Raw genomic sequence first — 17196 nt, 5'->3', positions numbered from 1 at the left:
GAATGTTTGATCTTAGTTTCAATGAGGCCAAAGAGATTAATATTATTCTTAGAGATGAAACTAGCCAACTCCAATTGTTTCCTAGCCACATTTAGCCCCTTTACATTCCAAGATAGTATGTTACGCATTAGTGAGATGGTAACACCCAGCACTGTTTGATTATCCAGTACACTAATCGCAGACAACCTGCCATCTCATAGTCAGCCGAGCACACCTTCTCCTGAGCTATAGAACAGTCCATTTCACAAACCGGCTCGACTAAAATTTCAAACCCATTGCTCGTATTATTATTATTATTATTATTATTATTATTATTATTATTATTATTATTATTGTTGTTGTTGTTGTTGTTGTTGTTGTTGTTGTTGTTGTTGTTGATGTTGTTGTTGTTGTTGTTGTTGTTGTTGTTGTCGTTGTTGTTGTTATTATTAATATTATTATTATTATTATTATTGTTATTATTATTGTTATAATTATTATTATTATTATTATTATTATTATTATTATTATTATTATTATTATTATTATTATTGTTATTATTATTATTATTATTATTATTATTATTATTATTATTATTATTATTATTATTATTATTATTATTTAATCATTGTTTATAGGTAGGATATTCTACATGGTAGGCATGAACTATTGCAAAAGGCCAGTGGTAACAAATTTTAAAAAAATTCCACAAAATAGCATTGTACTTTTGGAAATCAAGCTGTCGTAACATTATGAATCAAAAAACGTTTAATTTCCGTTATCTTGGGAAATTTCCTTTTTGCCCTTGTTTTCTTCTTCATTCATCTTCTCCATCTTTTTCTTCCCTTAATCTTCTTTCATCCATCTTCTTCTTCTCCTCTCACCATCCCCATTTTTTCGTTGCAAAGCTTAACAATATGTTACTAGCTTCACCAAAACTGTCTATTTTCGGACTCACAAACAAAATTCTGACTTCTGAGTTCCTTTAGAAAAAGGCTTCTTCCTTAAGTTGTCATTAATTCCTTGAATCTTTTTTGCATTTTTCTGCAGATTTGAAAATAGTTTCTTGAATTACTTTGTGAAATGTGGATTGTTGAGTAAATAGATTGTACTTTACCAAAACATTACAAGGTGTGGAAATTAGGTTACCCCTCTAGGCCATCAGTCATACATAAAAAAACTAAATTAAGAGATAATTGGACAAGCATGATGGAAAATGGTTCTTGGACCGAGGAGAAACAAATGTGACCTAAGTTGAAATCAGTGTGCTAAGTGATTATGTGGCAAAGCTTTTAAGAGAACTTGATAGTACCCAAAGGAGAAACTTGCAAAGAAAGAGATGAACTGCCAAGTAGTAATATTACTAGATGAGGGCTTGGATGAAAAAACATGGAGGGAAGAAGGAGAATGAGAAGATGAATGAAGAAGAACAAGGGATAAAAAGAAATTTCCTAAGATAATGGAAAATTAAACGTTTTTTGATTTCCAATGTTACGGCAGCTTGATTTCCAAAAGTACAATGCTATTTTGTGGAATTTTTTTAAATATTTGCTACCATTGTCCTTTTGCAATAGTTTGTGCCTACCATGTAGAATATCCCTTTATAGGTACATTAAATGAATGGTGTCTTATGTGGATTAATTCAAAAGTTATATAGCTAGCAATGACTAAATGTGTAATGAGCTATTCCCAAAAACGTCAACTTATACTATTGGAATCGACCATATCAAATTATCCGTTTATTATACTATAATGCTAACTGGTCTTACTATAAATTATACCATTAACATGTAACAAAATCATCAATGATAACAAAACATTTATAAAATAGAGGGGTTTTATACTCACTCCCCTTTAAAAGGAGTTTTGTCCCCAAAACTCACCTTAAGAATAAAAAAAAGGTAAGAATAATAGACTCTCATATCAAACTCCAATTTTGAATTTACCTCAAATATAGTATGGTTTCACCACAAAACCTTCACTAAAGGCAATGTCTTATTCCTCAAGAACTTGTCGCGTCTATTAAGTATCACTAAAGGTAATGTCTTATTCCTCAAGACCTTGTCGGGTCTATCAAGTATGTTTATTAGTTTCTTCTCTTAGGTCAAATCATCTCAAAGTCTTTAGGGCTCGTGTTGAATCACATATGAAGGATCATGATTATAAGGTTGTAACACAGAAACATGAAACACATTATGAACCCGTTCCATATCTAAAGGTAGGTAACCCTATATACTACTTGAACATAGCTTCCCATTTTGGCCAAAACTTTTCACACCTCTCACTGGTGATATATTTTATAAAATCAACACTCTCCAACTTCATATTCCTTATGTCCCTTCCTCTTATCCGCATAACTCTTTTGTCTATCATGAGTTGCTTTTATTCCAGCTTGAATTATTCGAACCTTATCAATTGTTTTTTGAATCTGTTCGGAACCTATGATCAATCTTTCACCAATCTCAACCCACGTTGATATATAGAGTAAAACATTTCCTCCCTTACAATGCTTTATAAGGTGCCATGCCAATCTTAGAGTGAAAACCATTGCAGTTAGAAAACTCTACCAAGGACAAATGTTCATCCCAACTCTTCTTAAAATCCAAGGCACACATCCTCAGCAAGTCCTCCAACGTCTGCATCGTACACCATGTTTGCCCATTTGTCTAAGGATGAAATGCAGTGCTAAACTTTAATCTTAGCCTAAGGCCTCTTGAAGTCTCTTCTAAAATCGTGCCTCGAATCTTGGGTCTTTATCACACACTATAGATTTAGGAACCCCATGCAACCGACAATCTCATTAGCAAACAAGTCGGCTAACTTCCCTAACTTTTAAGTGTTCTTCATAGATAAAAATGAGTTTATTGAGTCAAACGATCAACCACCACCTATATTTCATTCATTCCCTTTTGCGTAGTCGGAAGACCCATCACAAAAACCCATGCATATTGACTCCTACTTCTACTCGAGAACATCCAAAGGTTGTGTCAATCCTATTGGTCGTTGACGCAAATTCTTCACCATTTTACAATTCAAACACTTGGCCATATTAAGAGCTATCTCTTTCTTTTTCCCATTCCACCAAAAAGATGACTTTAAATCTTGGTACATCTTAGTCTCACCATGGTGTAAAGAATTCCAAGAGTTATGAGCCTCGTTCAAATTTTTTTTCTTCAACTCAGCATTTGCGGACACACACAATCTATCTTGAAATCTCAAACCACTATGGTCATGCACCCTGAATGCCTTTGTCTCTCTTCATTGACATCCCTCGAAGTTTCTTCAAATTTACATCATTACGTTAGCTGCAATAATCTCATAAACCAAATAGGTTGTACACTCAAGACATTTAATATCTCTAGTTTCTTTATTTTTTTCTGCTCTATATCTCCTTCGACATGAAATTTTTACTACTTAAGGCATCTGCTACAACATTAGCTTTTCTAGATGGTAATTTAAGTTCATATCATAGTCACTAAGAAATTCTAACCATCGATGTAGGTGCATATTCATGTCTTTCAGATTATATAAGTGCATAAGATTTTTAAGATTAGTGAACAACTGAAATCTCACTCCAAACAAATAATGCCTCTAAATTATGAGAGCAAACACTACAGTTGCTAACTCCAAGTCATGGGTAGGATAATTTTTCTCATGAATCTTCAATCTGGAAGCATAAGCAATCTTTCTGTAATTTTGGATTAAAACATACCCTAACCCATACTTAGAAGCATTTGTATACACCATAAAATTGTCATTTTTCGTGAGAACTGCCAACACAAGTGCACTAGTTAATCTTTTCTTCAATTCTCGAAAGGCTTCTTCACACGCATCTGTCCATTAGAAATTTGTTGTCTTCTTTATAAGATTAGTCAATGGTATAGCTATTCTTGAAAAGTTAGCCACAAACCTACAGTAGTACCCAATCAATCCAAGAAAACTTCTCACCTCCGTAGGAGTTCTTGATCTGGCGCACTCAATTACAACTTTAATCTTTTGGGGATCCACTACAACACCGTCTTTTGAAACCACATGACCTAGAAATGACATTGTATCCAACCAAAACTCACTTTTCTTGAGCTTAGCATAAAGCTCATTTTGTCTTAGCAAACTCAATATTTCTTTTAAATGCACCTCATGCTCCTTCTTTGTCTTAGAGTAAAAAAAGTTGGCATCTATGAAACTACCGCAAACTGTTCTAGATATGGCTTAAAGTCCTTATCATTAAGTCCATGAAAGCTAGAGAGACATTGGTGAGTCGGAAGGGCATCGAGACGAACTCATAATGACCATGTTTGGTATGGAATATTGTCTTATGTATGCCCTCTTTCTTAATCCTTATCTGGTGATGTTCAGACCTTAAGTCAATTTTTGAGAAAAACACATGTTTCCCGCAATTGATCAAAAAGTCATCTATCCTCAGCAACGGATATCGATTTTAAAGTGTGATCTTGTTCCGCTCCCAATAATCTATACAAAGTCTCATTGATCCAAGATCGAGCATTAGTTTTCACTAACCCGTTGTTTTGGTTCTTGAGACACTCGGGTTGAAATCATTTTTTTATAAGCAGGAATTTGCCACATGCTTAACTTGGAATTATGTTGGGGATATGTAGCTGGCCCAAAAGTTACTCTTCGTTGTCCAACATTTTAAGTCTTAATTTATTAAAGTTTAAAATAAAAGAAGGTAGAAATGAAGAGTCTATAAATAGTTGATTTATTTATAATCAACATATTTAGTACATTTAATACGGGACTTTTGGTGCTTCATTTTCTAGACCTTTGATGCTTCATGTACTAGACTTTTAGTGTTTCATTCTCTAGCTTTTATTGTTCATTAATCTAAGTATTCATTATAAGTGTAGGCATTCTAGAAGCTTATACTTAGCTTTATATAAAGAGGTTTTGTGAAATGAAAAAAATCAAGTTGTTGATTAATTATTGTAAACTTTGAGGTTACACATTGCTTTTCTTCTTGTGTTTGTCAAAGAAATAGTAATTCCAATTTTCACTTTGAGTTTGTCTTGAGTGTTGATTCTAGGGGAGATTGAGTGTGTTCTTGTCTCTAGCCTAAATCCTAAATCGTTGAGTTTCTCTTGTGATTTGGCTCTTATCAATCTTCTTCAACTATTCTTTTTTATCTAATCATTCTTGTCTATTCTTCTTTATAAAAGAAAACTAGAAACTTTTAAATCTAAGTGTGTTCTACTCACACTTACATCACTCATGCTCCCAACATTTTTCTTGAGAAAAAAGTACAGAAGTTAGGGGTTTACATAACCGGGTACTCGGCATTTTGCCGGGTACCCGGTTAGTCGGGTACCTATTTTAATGCTCCGTGTCCCGACCTAATTTATTTGGGTACCCGGATATAGGTCTAACGGGCATCCGAAAAAAGTTAACATGTAGCCCGTTACCTGAGCCAGAATTTTATGTTTTTTTATTAAATTGACCCGCCATTAATGCTTCCGGTTAGGGATGGCAATTCAGTCTGAATTCAACCCTAGTCCGATTCGATCCGAGGAAAATAATTTGATTCGAGTCCAAGGAAAAAGTTCTCCGACTTCGAATCCGACTATACGATTCGAGTCCGAGTTAGAGACGGACCGGAGTTGGACCTTATTTAAAATCTAACACTCCGACCCTACTCCGACTCCAAAGGAAATCCGACTTTGAACTTGACTTTTACCCCAATATTTTGTTTCCTTTAAAAATCTAGATGTGACTAATTCAAGTTCTCTCTAATATTAATTGTAATTAGAATAAACTTGGTACCTTTAGTTAGATTAATCAATCAAAATATGACAAATCAGATCAAGAAAAATAAAATACGACAAATGAAAATGCGAGAAAAATTTGTTAAATTTTGTAGTAGGACTATCTCTTGTTAAACTTGAATTCAAAGTACATATTTTTTTGTTAAATTGAATTTCCAAAAAATGTTGCTAATTTTGTATGCTTTAGAATCATGAGTACAATATCACAACGATAAAGTTTGATAATAATCCGACTCCGTTGGAGGTCCAAGAGTCGAAGTCGGGGTAAACTTGGAGTATGCATAATCTGACTCGGAGTGGAGGTGGACTAAAAAAAAAGTCCGACAATTATCCGGAGCAAAGTTGGAGTATGTATAATTCGCCGAGTCCAACCCATTGCCATCACTACTTTCAGTTGACGGGTCTACGGATCGGGTATTTTTGAACACCTCTAACAGGAGTGCCCCATAGGGATACACTTGGACATATGTATCATTTCTTTAACAATTCTTTTGATTCTCCCAGGTAACACATTTGAAAAAACGTCTAGAAATTTGTTGACTACAATAACCCGCATCAGTTCTAGCTGTAGAGCCTTCGTATCTACCACATGGCACAAGTATCTTTCTCCTCCCCTTTCAAGATGTAGCAACTTTCATTGTAGAAATGTTTTAAATGCCCGACTTCAGTTCAATTTTTAAGGAACTCATAAAGTTTCTTTGCCATGCTTCTTACTGTCACTTTCAGCGGCTACAATTAATGAATATTTTTAAATTTTGTGACTATAATTGATTGCTAACTATATCATCTAAAATAGTATTGAATTGGAAATTTATCGATGATATTAAACGGTGCAAGGGAGCAACACGGATATCTCCATTTCATTAAAACTCACAAAATACAGTACGCACCCTAAAAAAGAATAATGCAAGATGATGATTTAAACACAAATGTACAATGTAAAACATACACACCCATCATTGATCACAATGATACCATACTAACTACCATTAAAACTCAAAGCTAAGCAATCACACTCTTTTTCGCATCAGGTTGTCTTTCAGGTACAGATGCTTGGAATTCAGGCAATGCTTTGCACGATTCATACACCTTGCATATTGTTGGATACTTTGACTGCATTTTAACTTGTAAAATGTGAGCATAACATCCCAAACACAATTTCTTCGAAGGTTGGGGTCCGGGGGATCACCAAAAAATGAAATACACTAACAGCCCATTTGGTAGGTGGTAATAAACGGTGGCAATGAGAATGAAAAACTAGTGTAATTTTGGTTGAAAAATGTCTTGGCTACCTTGATGGTTATGCTTGTCCAACTTCAATCATCTCATTTTCTTCATAAAATTCATTTCTATGCATTACCACTGGGAGAGGTGGTATTAGTTGGTAATGGAAATTTGTAAACAAAATAACTTTTTTGTGATCAAAGTTTCATTACTATGAGAATGCTATGGAACTTTTGATGAAATTTTACACTATAAATCATTCCCATTACTATTATTTAACACCCCTAACCAAACGGGCCGTAAAATTACCATGTCAATATTAAATCTGCTCATTGCAATTGAAATCTGTGGTGCCAGAAATACATCTGCCTGAAATTTATCAAGTAAAAAAAATTAAAAACTGCTGTAGTCTGTATTAATATAATTATAAGATCATAATGAAAGTTGTACAAACCATGGAAACATCATCTCCAATACAATATCTGCCAGCAAAATCTTTCAGCAACATTTCCAGAGCTGCCGAGAAACATAAATAACATATATCATTACTTCTGTTGAAGACTACCCAAAACTAATGAAACAAGAAGCCATTGATGACCTTATATGATAGAAGCACAAGTTTAACCTTGTAGGGATCACAATGGTAAAATGTTGGCATACGCAATTTTTGATCGGGTTAAAATGATAAAACATGAAACTTGAATTTGAATACTCAATCAAACATAAAAGTGAAGTCAAATAAAGAGCACATACCAAGGAAGCCCTTATTGATGACCGTTTGAGCCCATGTTGAACTGTCTTCTTCACTAATTTTCTTCTTAATAGACTCCTATGAAGAAAACAATGATGTCTAAATTAATTTAAAGAACCTGTTATGTCATATTAGAAGTTAGAACAAGTGAAACAAAGACTCAAGAAACATACTAACACTGAGTTCATGTGAAGTGGCTGTATGCTGCAGCTGACGATGCTGGCAACCTATGTTACAAGCCTTCAAAATTAATACGAGCATTTTTGTAACAGATGTTTAGCTGGGGGAGAAATGACCTAAATACATTGAGTTGCAACTGTACTTGGTCATAAGTTACGGAAAACATTGATTCACCCGTTTCCAGTCGCATTATTTTTAGGTGATTAGTTGATAATTCCTTTTATAACACAAATGTTTCCCACAGCAAAAGCTATCTGAGAAGCATGAATCATCAAATACACCCACAAAAAAAACATCCTACTTGTTCGGAACTACATTCCTATCCCGGATATAAGAGGTTAAATGCATGCAAGAAAAAGAGATTAAAAGAAATGATAAAAATTCAAAAGGAACAAACATTAAGAATTACCTGAAGAGCAAGAGCTCGTTTGCAAGGATCAATAGGCAAAAGTTGATTCTCAGGATACTTATCTTCTAGGTACTAAACAAGACAAAACATGCACAAACGATCATGATTTGAACCATAATGTGAAAGAAAATATACAATAAAACAATGTATTAGCTCGTCATAACAAACATCTCTTAACAAAATGAGTTTCTGGTACACTCACTGAAAGTGAGTATCGGCTTGTTTTTATATTTTAAAATAGATTAACATCGTCTTTTCTTCATCTATAACAGTTCTATGTGCCTCTTCTTTATTATCATTTGACATTGTTTTCTTCTTTCTCGTCCTTTCACCCACCCTTTTCTTATCTCAGAAATATCCTTTGACAATAGTTGCATTAGACTATTATAACTTTTCTGTCTTGTTAAAATTAAAAAGCTAATTTTGACATTGCTCGTGAAGATTCACGATTCAAGAGTGACATCCACTATATGAGGCTTGAATTTCTTACTTTAGAAAAATGTTCAACTAACCATAAGGATTGCCAAGGAGTCTGAAACCACAATTCCGTCATCAATTAGAACTGGAACGTAACGAAGTGGGTTAATCTGCTCAAATTCTACAAGTAAACACATCACAATTGTAAATGAATGTTTTATAGTTGTAAAAATTTAAGTTACTCAAAATTTTGCAAAATTCAAGGTCAGTAAATGTGAATCTCACTCAAAGCAAAGGAGAGTTGAATAGCCTAAATTTGACTCCTCACTACTAAGCATAACCAAACACAATACTTAATTTACGAGACATTGTTGTAATAATCAGTTTCCATCTGAAGAGCTTCAATTAGGATTGGGTGATTTGCAAACATCAAAAAACTACCAATGCATACTCTATAGTGCAAAAGGTAAACTTTGAAAAAAAAATTACCTTAAGTTGCAAGCATAAGATCGATAACAAATGATGGAAATACTATAAAATGTAAGCATTACAGCATGCCTGAAATGAAGCATATCACAACCAAATTCTAAACTCGACAAGCAAAAGTCTCAAACAAAGCAATATAGAAAATTCTTACATTTCTAATTGTAATTGATACATCTATTATTTCCCTTTCATTTCATTTATAGTTTTAGTACTAAGGGGCTACTTAACCTAGAGTTTAGTTGCTCACAAACAAGAATTGTGCAATGTATCAAAGTAAGAACAATATAGAAGTAAGCAAGAACAATAACATGAAACTGAAGAATAAAAGTGAGAAACAACCCACAATTTGGGAAACGGAAAAAACAAGAAGATAATTGTGTTTAGATGCTTAAGCTGAAGAGAATATGTATATTCCTCTATATTCTTTCTTTGCAATGCTCTTGGATAGCAACTTAGAAGGGAAAAGAGGGGAAGGAATAGGAGGGAGAGGGGTGGAAGAGGATAGGGAACAAAAAATATGTATTAAGGATAGGAATAAGGCATGGAACTTGGAACGAAAAGAAAAAATTCATCCCCTATTTGGATAGAAATTGAGTTTAAAAGGAAAGGAAGGCCGAGGAATAGAGGATTTATGTCCTTTTACTTCTAATAAACAAAAATCTTTCCAAATTTGGAAAATTTTGGAAGGGAAATAGATGAGCATTATTTAAGTTTTTATTTCTTGAATATGAGGATTGTACACAATTTTGTAGGTGATGTATTACATAATTTAGAAAATATTTAACAAGAATATGCATGTAAATGTAAGGGATAGAGCTTTATCAAGTTACCAAGCCAATAATATTAAGTTTATTCTATCTCTAACTTAAATTTTACACTTACGATTATCATAAATACCCCTACAAATGCGTCCCTCTCCCCACTTGTTATCCAAAAAAAAGATTTTCCATCCCTCTAAATCTCTCTCCTTCCTTGCTCTCTTTCCCTCCATCCAAATAATATGTAAGAGAAACCTTAACAAATGTTATCTCAAGTTATGAACAATAAGTGAACATAAGGTATTTATATCGGGGAAGATATAAAAGGATTTAAATTCCGTAAAGTGAACATGATAGCTATGCTCAAATAAGTATTTTGTAGGTATCAAGTTTCAATACAATCTAATTTATGTTCATAAGTTAGTGTTTGATATAAAAAGTATTGATTTCACCATCAATACTTGTTATATCTTGGGTATTCGATGAAGCCTTTGCTTCGTGGTAAAGGAAATAAGGGAGTTTATGACTTACTATGCATAGTCTAATAGCTAGTGCATTGTGTTCTATGTTACCTGGAATGCAAAACATCCAACTGTTTTCCGATCGGGAACGTTCGACCAAGAACATGGAACGACACCGAACCGAATCGCCTTGGGACGCGTACCAAATCGTCGGAGAGTGCGCCCATAAATTTCAGCCGTCATTGTTAAATTAGTTGAGAAAAACAGAAGAAGATGGAAAAAAAGAAAAGTAAAAGAGGAAGATTATGCTGTCATTATAATGTTTACGTGAACAAGAAGGAAAGATGGAAAACATATCACTTTTTTTAATAGAAGAACGTCGGGAATTGGGAACGACAAAGCAAAAAAACGTAATAAGTTGTCTTTTCATTTCTCTTTTAATTAATAATCTTTTTTTTATCTTTTTATAGCGGTTCTAACTCACCTTTTTTACTAGTTTTTACTGTTTGACAGTAAAGATTTCAAACAAATGCCTGTTTCATACAAATGAAATATTTTAGCTTTTACATGTTGATGTATAAGGTCCATTGAAATATGTCTCAAGATTAAAATGCACAATGTTTGTAACAATTTTTGATCATTTCTCTATATTCCCTGGGATTTTTTTGATTCTGCAAAAATATCAAATGTTACAACAAAAATACAAAAGCCTTAATCTAGGGAGTCGGCTTTAGGAAACAATATATTTGCTTTAAAATCATCCACATGAATTTTTCTTCATTAACTTTGATTTTCTGCCATCTCAATTTACAAGTCTAGATCCTTCATATTCTTTTAAACTATTTTCCGCCAAGTCATTTTCAATCTTTCTCGCCCTCTTTATAAGTCTTCTGAGCTCCAACTTTCTATTTTCCTTATCGGTTCGCTCATACCCCATATTTGACATTAGCAAGCCATCTTAAACGATTTGCTTTCATCTTTTCCTCAATATTTGCGACTCCTAAACCCGTACTCAAATCTTTATTTTGAATTCTATCGCTCAAGGTACACCTATTTAGCCATCAAAGCATTCACATTTCCACTACTTCCCTCTTTCTACTATGATTCTTACTAAAAGCCTAACATTTTGATCCATTTCGTAGCGTAGGTCTAATAGTCATTCGATAAAACGATCCCTTTAAATTTAAGGTCACACCTCAATCACATAATATTTCAGCAGTCGTTCTCCATTTTTTTCACTCATGCTAATTCTATAGGTCATATCTTGTTGGATTTCCCTACTACATAGAAATATGGAATAACATATTTAAAGCATCCACTTATAGCGATTTCTTTCTCTTTTAGCTTTGTAGTGTTCATTTTTATCTCATTTGTGCTAAAGTTACACTCCACGTACTATATCTTGCTCCAATTTAATTTGAACCTCATGACTCCAACTCTTGTTTCCATCATACTGACTTAGCATTCAGCCCTTCTTTGTTCTCACAACTCAAAACAATGTCATTAACAAATAAGATGCACCAAGGCACGTCACCTTGTATTGAACGAGTAATATCATCTAGGACTGCTGCAAAAGAAAAAGGGCTTAGGGTTGAGCGTTAATGAAGGCCAATTGTGATTGGGAAATCCTTTGTTTCCCCTCAATGTGTCCTAACACTTGTCTTTACTTCTCAATACATATCTTGCACTATATCAATGTATTTCTTAGTAATACCCTTCTTTGTCATTGTACACCAAAGTACTTCTCTAAGTGCTTTGTTGTCTATGCTTTTTCCTAGTTAATAAAAGCCATGTTCGAGTCAATATAAGTGTGAGTTCTTAGCACATGGAGTATTAAACATTTTTATCAATATATGCAAAATCAATTTGAGAAACAAATCAAAATTGTAAGAAATGATAATCCAAAAAAGTTATTTGAAGAGGATGCATTCCATTTTTTCCTTGAAAACGGAATTATACACCAATCTAGTTGTGTTGATAAACCAAAAGTAACCGGTGTTGAAATAAAACATAGGCATTTGCTAGAAGATTCGAAAGCCTTGAATTTTTAATCCAAAGTGCAATTTATAAGAGATTGTGTGCAATGTGCATTTCATCTTATTAACAAAATCCCTTTAACTGTTTCTGGAATAATAACTCTTAATGAAAAATTGTTTTGGCTCAAAGTCATATTAATTTATGCTAAAAACTTTTGGCTGTTTGTAACTTGTTTTCACCTTCAAAAAAGATAGGACTAAGTTTGATCCTAAAGCACATCCTTGCGTAATTATTGTTTATGCACAACACCAAAAAACTTATAAACTCTATGATTTAATCATCAAGTTGGATTTTACCTCTAGAATGTTGAGATTTCATGAAAACTTTTTCCCATTTCGATTAATAGTGCTACTAACAATTAAGAAAATTTTCTTACTTAGTGATGGTGAATATTTTATCTTTAAAGATACTATGTTACATGCTGATAGTGATTATAACAGTGATAATATTATTGGTCAACAAACAAGTGCACAAACCGGTGAATCGTGATCTAATAAGGATAATCCTAATCACACACGACAAGATCAGTAATGACCAAATAGCCTTAAGAAACCAAATAGGATTACCAATAAGCCAAGCTATTTGTAGAATTATGAGTGCAATAGATCAGCATTGGTGCAATCTAGTGCTTTTTAGTGCAAATTACAAAAACATAAGCAGTTTAATAAATCTAGTTCATATGAAGAAGTTTGTCAATATCCATAATCCAGTTCTAAATGTCAACTATTAGGTGTATATTAGCTATTGCAACAAGTTCTAAATGAAAAGTGCATTAATTAGATATTAATAATGCTTTTCTTAATGGAATTCACATGAAGTTAATATAAAAGTACCATAGAGATTGCCAAATGAACCAAACAAGTGTATCACTAAGATCGTATTTTCAAGAATGAAATTGGTTTTACCTAGTATTCTTTCCTAGAATGAATCTGGTTTTGTAGAAAATAGAAATATTGTGCATAACATCATGGTGATTCAAGATTTTCTTATCAAGTTTGTTTGCTTAACTCATTATATGGCTTGAAATAAGCTTCTCGTCAATGGTTTGCTAAACTTCTTGAAGATTTAAAATTCAAAAGATATGAACAATTCAAAAATGATTACTCTTTGTTTTTAAAGAAACAAACTACAAAATTGTTCTTGTACTGTATATGTTGATGAATTACATCACTTCCTAATTATTGAAGTGAGATATATGCTAACGATATGGTGTTAACACATCATTAATTTACTAAGGAGTTATTGGCTAGTAGTTAACACACCATTACTACTTAATACCAAATTAACTGAAGATTTCAATGCTATACGGAATTATAGTTGGAAAGTTGAATTTCCTAACTAACAAAAGCACCTAGATTTATTCTATATAGTACAAAGTTTGAGTCAGTTCATGCAAACACTTGGGTGTTCTCATGAGAAAACATAATTACATACTTTAAATAATATATTAGAGGTTACTCGGATAGTTAGATTACTTTAGGAATTAGGTGTTTGTATTCAAAAGCATATTACACTACTTTCTGATAATCACTCAACTATATATTGCAAGGAAGCCGGTTTTTCATATAAAGACTGTATATAGAAGTGTTATTACAATTGGCTTATTTACCAACACACAACCAAATAGCTGATATATTTATTAAAAACTTGAGCTTTGTTCATTTAAAACATTTGTAAAGAAAATTAGGAATGTACTAATCCCAAGTTTGAGGGGATGTTGTGATACGTGGTTATTATCTCAGCCCTCATCCCCCAGGTTAATAATGCAGTGAAACAGCACAAACAATGCAGTAAAGGAGCAATATGGAGTAGCATGTACAGCCACAAGCATAGTCAAAGCACAGCCAGCAACACACCAACCAGCAGACCGTGAAACAGCTAGCTAAGAAGCACATATCAGATCTAGGGACTAGGTTGCATATCATATTAAAACAAGGATGTAGATTTGTTATGTTGTTTACAAGGTTGTTAGGCATCCTATTTCTTGGATTCCTTACCATAGTCGCATCGCATTGCATCGGCCACGTTGTAAAGGTTTTTAAAAACAATACGGATATTCCCCGTGTTGTAAATTAGGTGTAAGAAAATTGTGTTTTGGTCGTATCATGGGATATCGTTGATGTTTTAGGCTTTACGATAAGTGCATCACTCCCGATGCCGCATTACCGTTTCGTTACCACAGTAGCGACCGTTACAACATTTTTACTCTATGTTCCTTACTCGAGTATTAGTCATAACTAAGTTTTGTAAAACTGTTATGTCCAGTGTGTTTCGTGTGGTCTGTTAGTTACCAAGCACCAACATACTCTTGTATTCTGAAAATTGAATAATAAAAGATTTGATACTTTTCTGTTCTTAATAAAGGCTACAACTCTATGAGTTTACCTGGATTAAACTGCTCCCCTTCGAAAAGATCAACAGATTTATACTCATACTCAAGTCCTACAAATCGATCAACCTGAAATTAGTCTTAACACTCTTACATCTTGAACAGAATTTACCCGAAATACTCAAAATTGAACATTAAAAAAATGGATATTAACTGCATACCAAACTTAAACTAGCTGAAATTATATTCAAAATAGGCAGAAAATTAGAATTGAAAGCATGAATGAATAAAGGAAACGAAAGAAAAAAGAAAAAACCTTTGAAATTTAAAGCAAATCGAACACGCCAAGAACAAGAACTTAACCAGAAAGAGTAAAGCACTCTAGTTGAAGTAGAAGTAGATGTGAAGGATGGAGCATCTTCCATCTTTTGATGATCAAAAGAGTTGGTGTGCTTCAAGTTGCAGGAGTAGCTATGGACTTGGTAGACTCTGATATGAACAGTCCAATACTCTACCGGTCAAAATCCGTTGATACAAATGCAAAACTCAACACCATTTCGATTTACTTATTTTGTTTATAATTGTTTTCCGATCATTTTAGGTTTTAAACATTGATTTTATCTTGTAAATACTAATTTTACATCTCGTTTTGTGCGAGATTGCTTTATTATGAGAGACATAGCCTAATTAGTCTAAAAATAGTTTTCATTAATATGCACTCAATACTTATCTATTTAAGGTCATAATTAATATCTTTAAGGTTAAAAGCAGTCATAAACTCTTGATTATCTTCAAAAAACATTCATTTAATGGATCATTTTAAGGTTTAAATTGATCATTTTTAGATCAAATTGAAAATTCATAACAAAGCAACCATGAACTTTTGATCATTTCCAAGAACATTCATCGAATCTAGAAAAACATAACTCGAGGTCGACACTTACTCCACCTTCACATCAAAGATAAGCAAACACTACGCCTACAACTTTATTTCCAAGTCTATTATGAATAGAAACTGTTGAGGAAAAAACAATATCATTATTATTTATCAATGATTAAAGAGTACAAGTTCTCTTATGTTTCATTAAAACCATCATGTTGCATTGAATAAGATTACTTGTATTGTGCAATGATGTAACACTATTATTGATAGTGTTATTGACCATTCATTTTATTGTTTGAAATTCATCCATAGAATGATAGAATAATGACATTTTATTAACTTTATTCTGAAATTTACTTTAATAATGTCGTTTAATTTTTATGTTCGTTTTTACGTTTTCAGCCGCCTATATGGACTGACTAATATTATTTTGTAATGAGGATGTAAACCTCCAAAAACTTGATCCCTAAAAAGAAGATAATTACATCTTTTGAGATGACTAGATGCATTTTCTGTTTATCTAACTTGTTTTTCATTTAATAAGTTGTAATTCTCTACTTATGTTTTTTTATGTATTGAGTATTATGGCTTTATATTAATAATATAATTTTTTTTCTTCTCTTGTCTTAGAAAACGAAATGTCAGTAAATGGATCAACATTTCATTGCCTCCTGGACAGTGGAGCAACACATACGATATTGAAAAATTGAGAATATTTTTCAAACCTAAAATTGCTTGAGGCAAATGTCAATACCATATCAGGTTCAGCAAAATTAATCGAAGGCACTGGAAAAGCATGCATCATACTCCCTATGGGGACAAAATTAGAAATAAATGATGCACTATACTCGAGTAAATCTCGAAGAAATCTTATCAGTTTCAAAGCAATACGGCAAAATGGTTACCATATGGAAACCAAAACCATAAATGAAAAAGAATTCTTATGCCTTACAACAGAAAGTAATGGAACGAAAATTATCCTTGAAAGGATGCCAGCATATTCATCGGGGTTGTATCTCACTCATATACGCCCGATTGAAATAAATGTGATAAGACTAGACAATAAGGAGCTATTCACTTTATGGCATGACCACTTAGGTCATCCTAGCACTGGGATGATGTATAAAATAAAAGAAAATTCAGTCGGGCATCCACTAAAATATATTAAGATTCCTCAGTCAAATGAGCTATGCACCTCTTGTTCTCTTGGAAAATTTATCACTACACCATCAGTAAATAAGATTGTTACTGAATCTCCTATATTTCTTGAAAGAATTCAAGGAGATATATGTGGGCCAATTAATCCACCATGTGGACCTTTTAGGTACTTCATGGTCTTAATAGACGCTTCCACAAGATGGTCACATGTAAGCCTTTTATCAAGTAGAAACAATGCATTTGCAAAATTACTTGCACAAATCATCAAATCGAAAAATCATTTTCCTGATTATACAATAAAAGGTATTAGATTGGACAATGCCGACGAATTCACATCTCAAACTTTT

The 17196-nt window shown here is 33.0% G+C and overlaps 1 protein-coding gene across 3 annotated transcripts; it reads right to left on the bottom strand.

The window, feature by feature from the left end:
- Positions 1–6593: 6593 nt before the first annotated feature.
- On the bottom strand, positions 6594–15498 carry LOC130809684 (glutathione S-transferase zeta class-like). Of its 3 annotated transcripts, none has more exons than XM_057675448.1 (9): positions 15125–15498; positions 14865–14921; positions 8833–8918; positions 8321–8392; positions 7909–7971; positions 7734–7809; positions 7435–7496; positions 7290–7349; positions 6594–6869 (listed from the first exon to the last, which is right to left on the bottom strand). In XM_057675448.1, the coding sequence occupies exons 1-9, from the start codon at positions 15231–15233 to the stop codon at positions 6759–6761; spliced, it is 696 nt and encodes a 231-aa protein (XP_057531431.1). In that variant the 5' UTR covers positions 15234–15498; the 3' UTR covers positions 6594–6758. The 3 variants fall into 3 exon arrangements, with proteins under 3 accessions (XP_057531431.1, XP_057531432.1, XP_057531433.1); XM_057675449.1 differs by having other exon boundaries at positions 7905–7958; XM_057675450.1 differs by lacking the exons at positions 14865–14921; positions 15125–15498 and adding an exon at positions 10554–14858.
- Between the last annotated feature and the right edge of the window lie 1698 nt (positions 15499–17196).

The sequence above is a fragment of the Amaranthus tricolor genome, chromosome 4 (genome assembly GCF_026212465.1).
Source record: "Amaranthus tricolor cultivar Red isolate AtriRed21 chromosome 4, ASM2621246v1, whole genome shotgun sequence".
Classification (NCBI taxonomy): Eukaryota; Viridiplantae; Streptophyta; class Magnoliopsida; order Caryophyllales; family Amaranthaceae; genus Amaranthus; species Amaranthus tricolor.
This window is presented reverse-complemented; position numbering and strand designations above follow the sequence as displayed.

Excerpts from the sequence above, each read along its gene's own strand:
- LOC130809684 (XM_057675448.1), bottom strand. The coding sequence starts at position 15,233 with ATGGAAGATGCTCCATCCTTCACATCTACTTCTACTTCAACTAGAGTG. Across the intron at positions 8,919-14,864 it reads AGGGGAGCAGTTTAATCCAG|AATTTGAGCAGATTAACCCA; the intron begins GTAAACTCATAG and ends GTTTACTTGTAG. Across the intron at positions 8,393-8,832 it reads ACTCCTTGGCAATCCTTATG|TACCTAGAAGATAAGTATCC; the intron begins GTTAGTTGAACA and ends TGTCTTGTTTAG.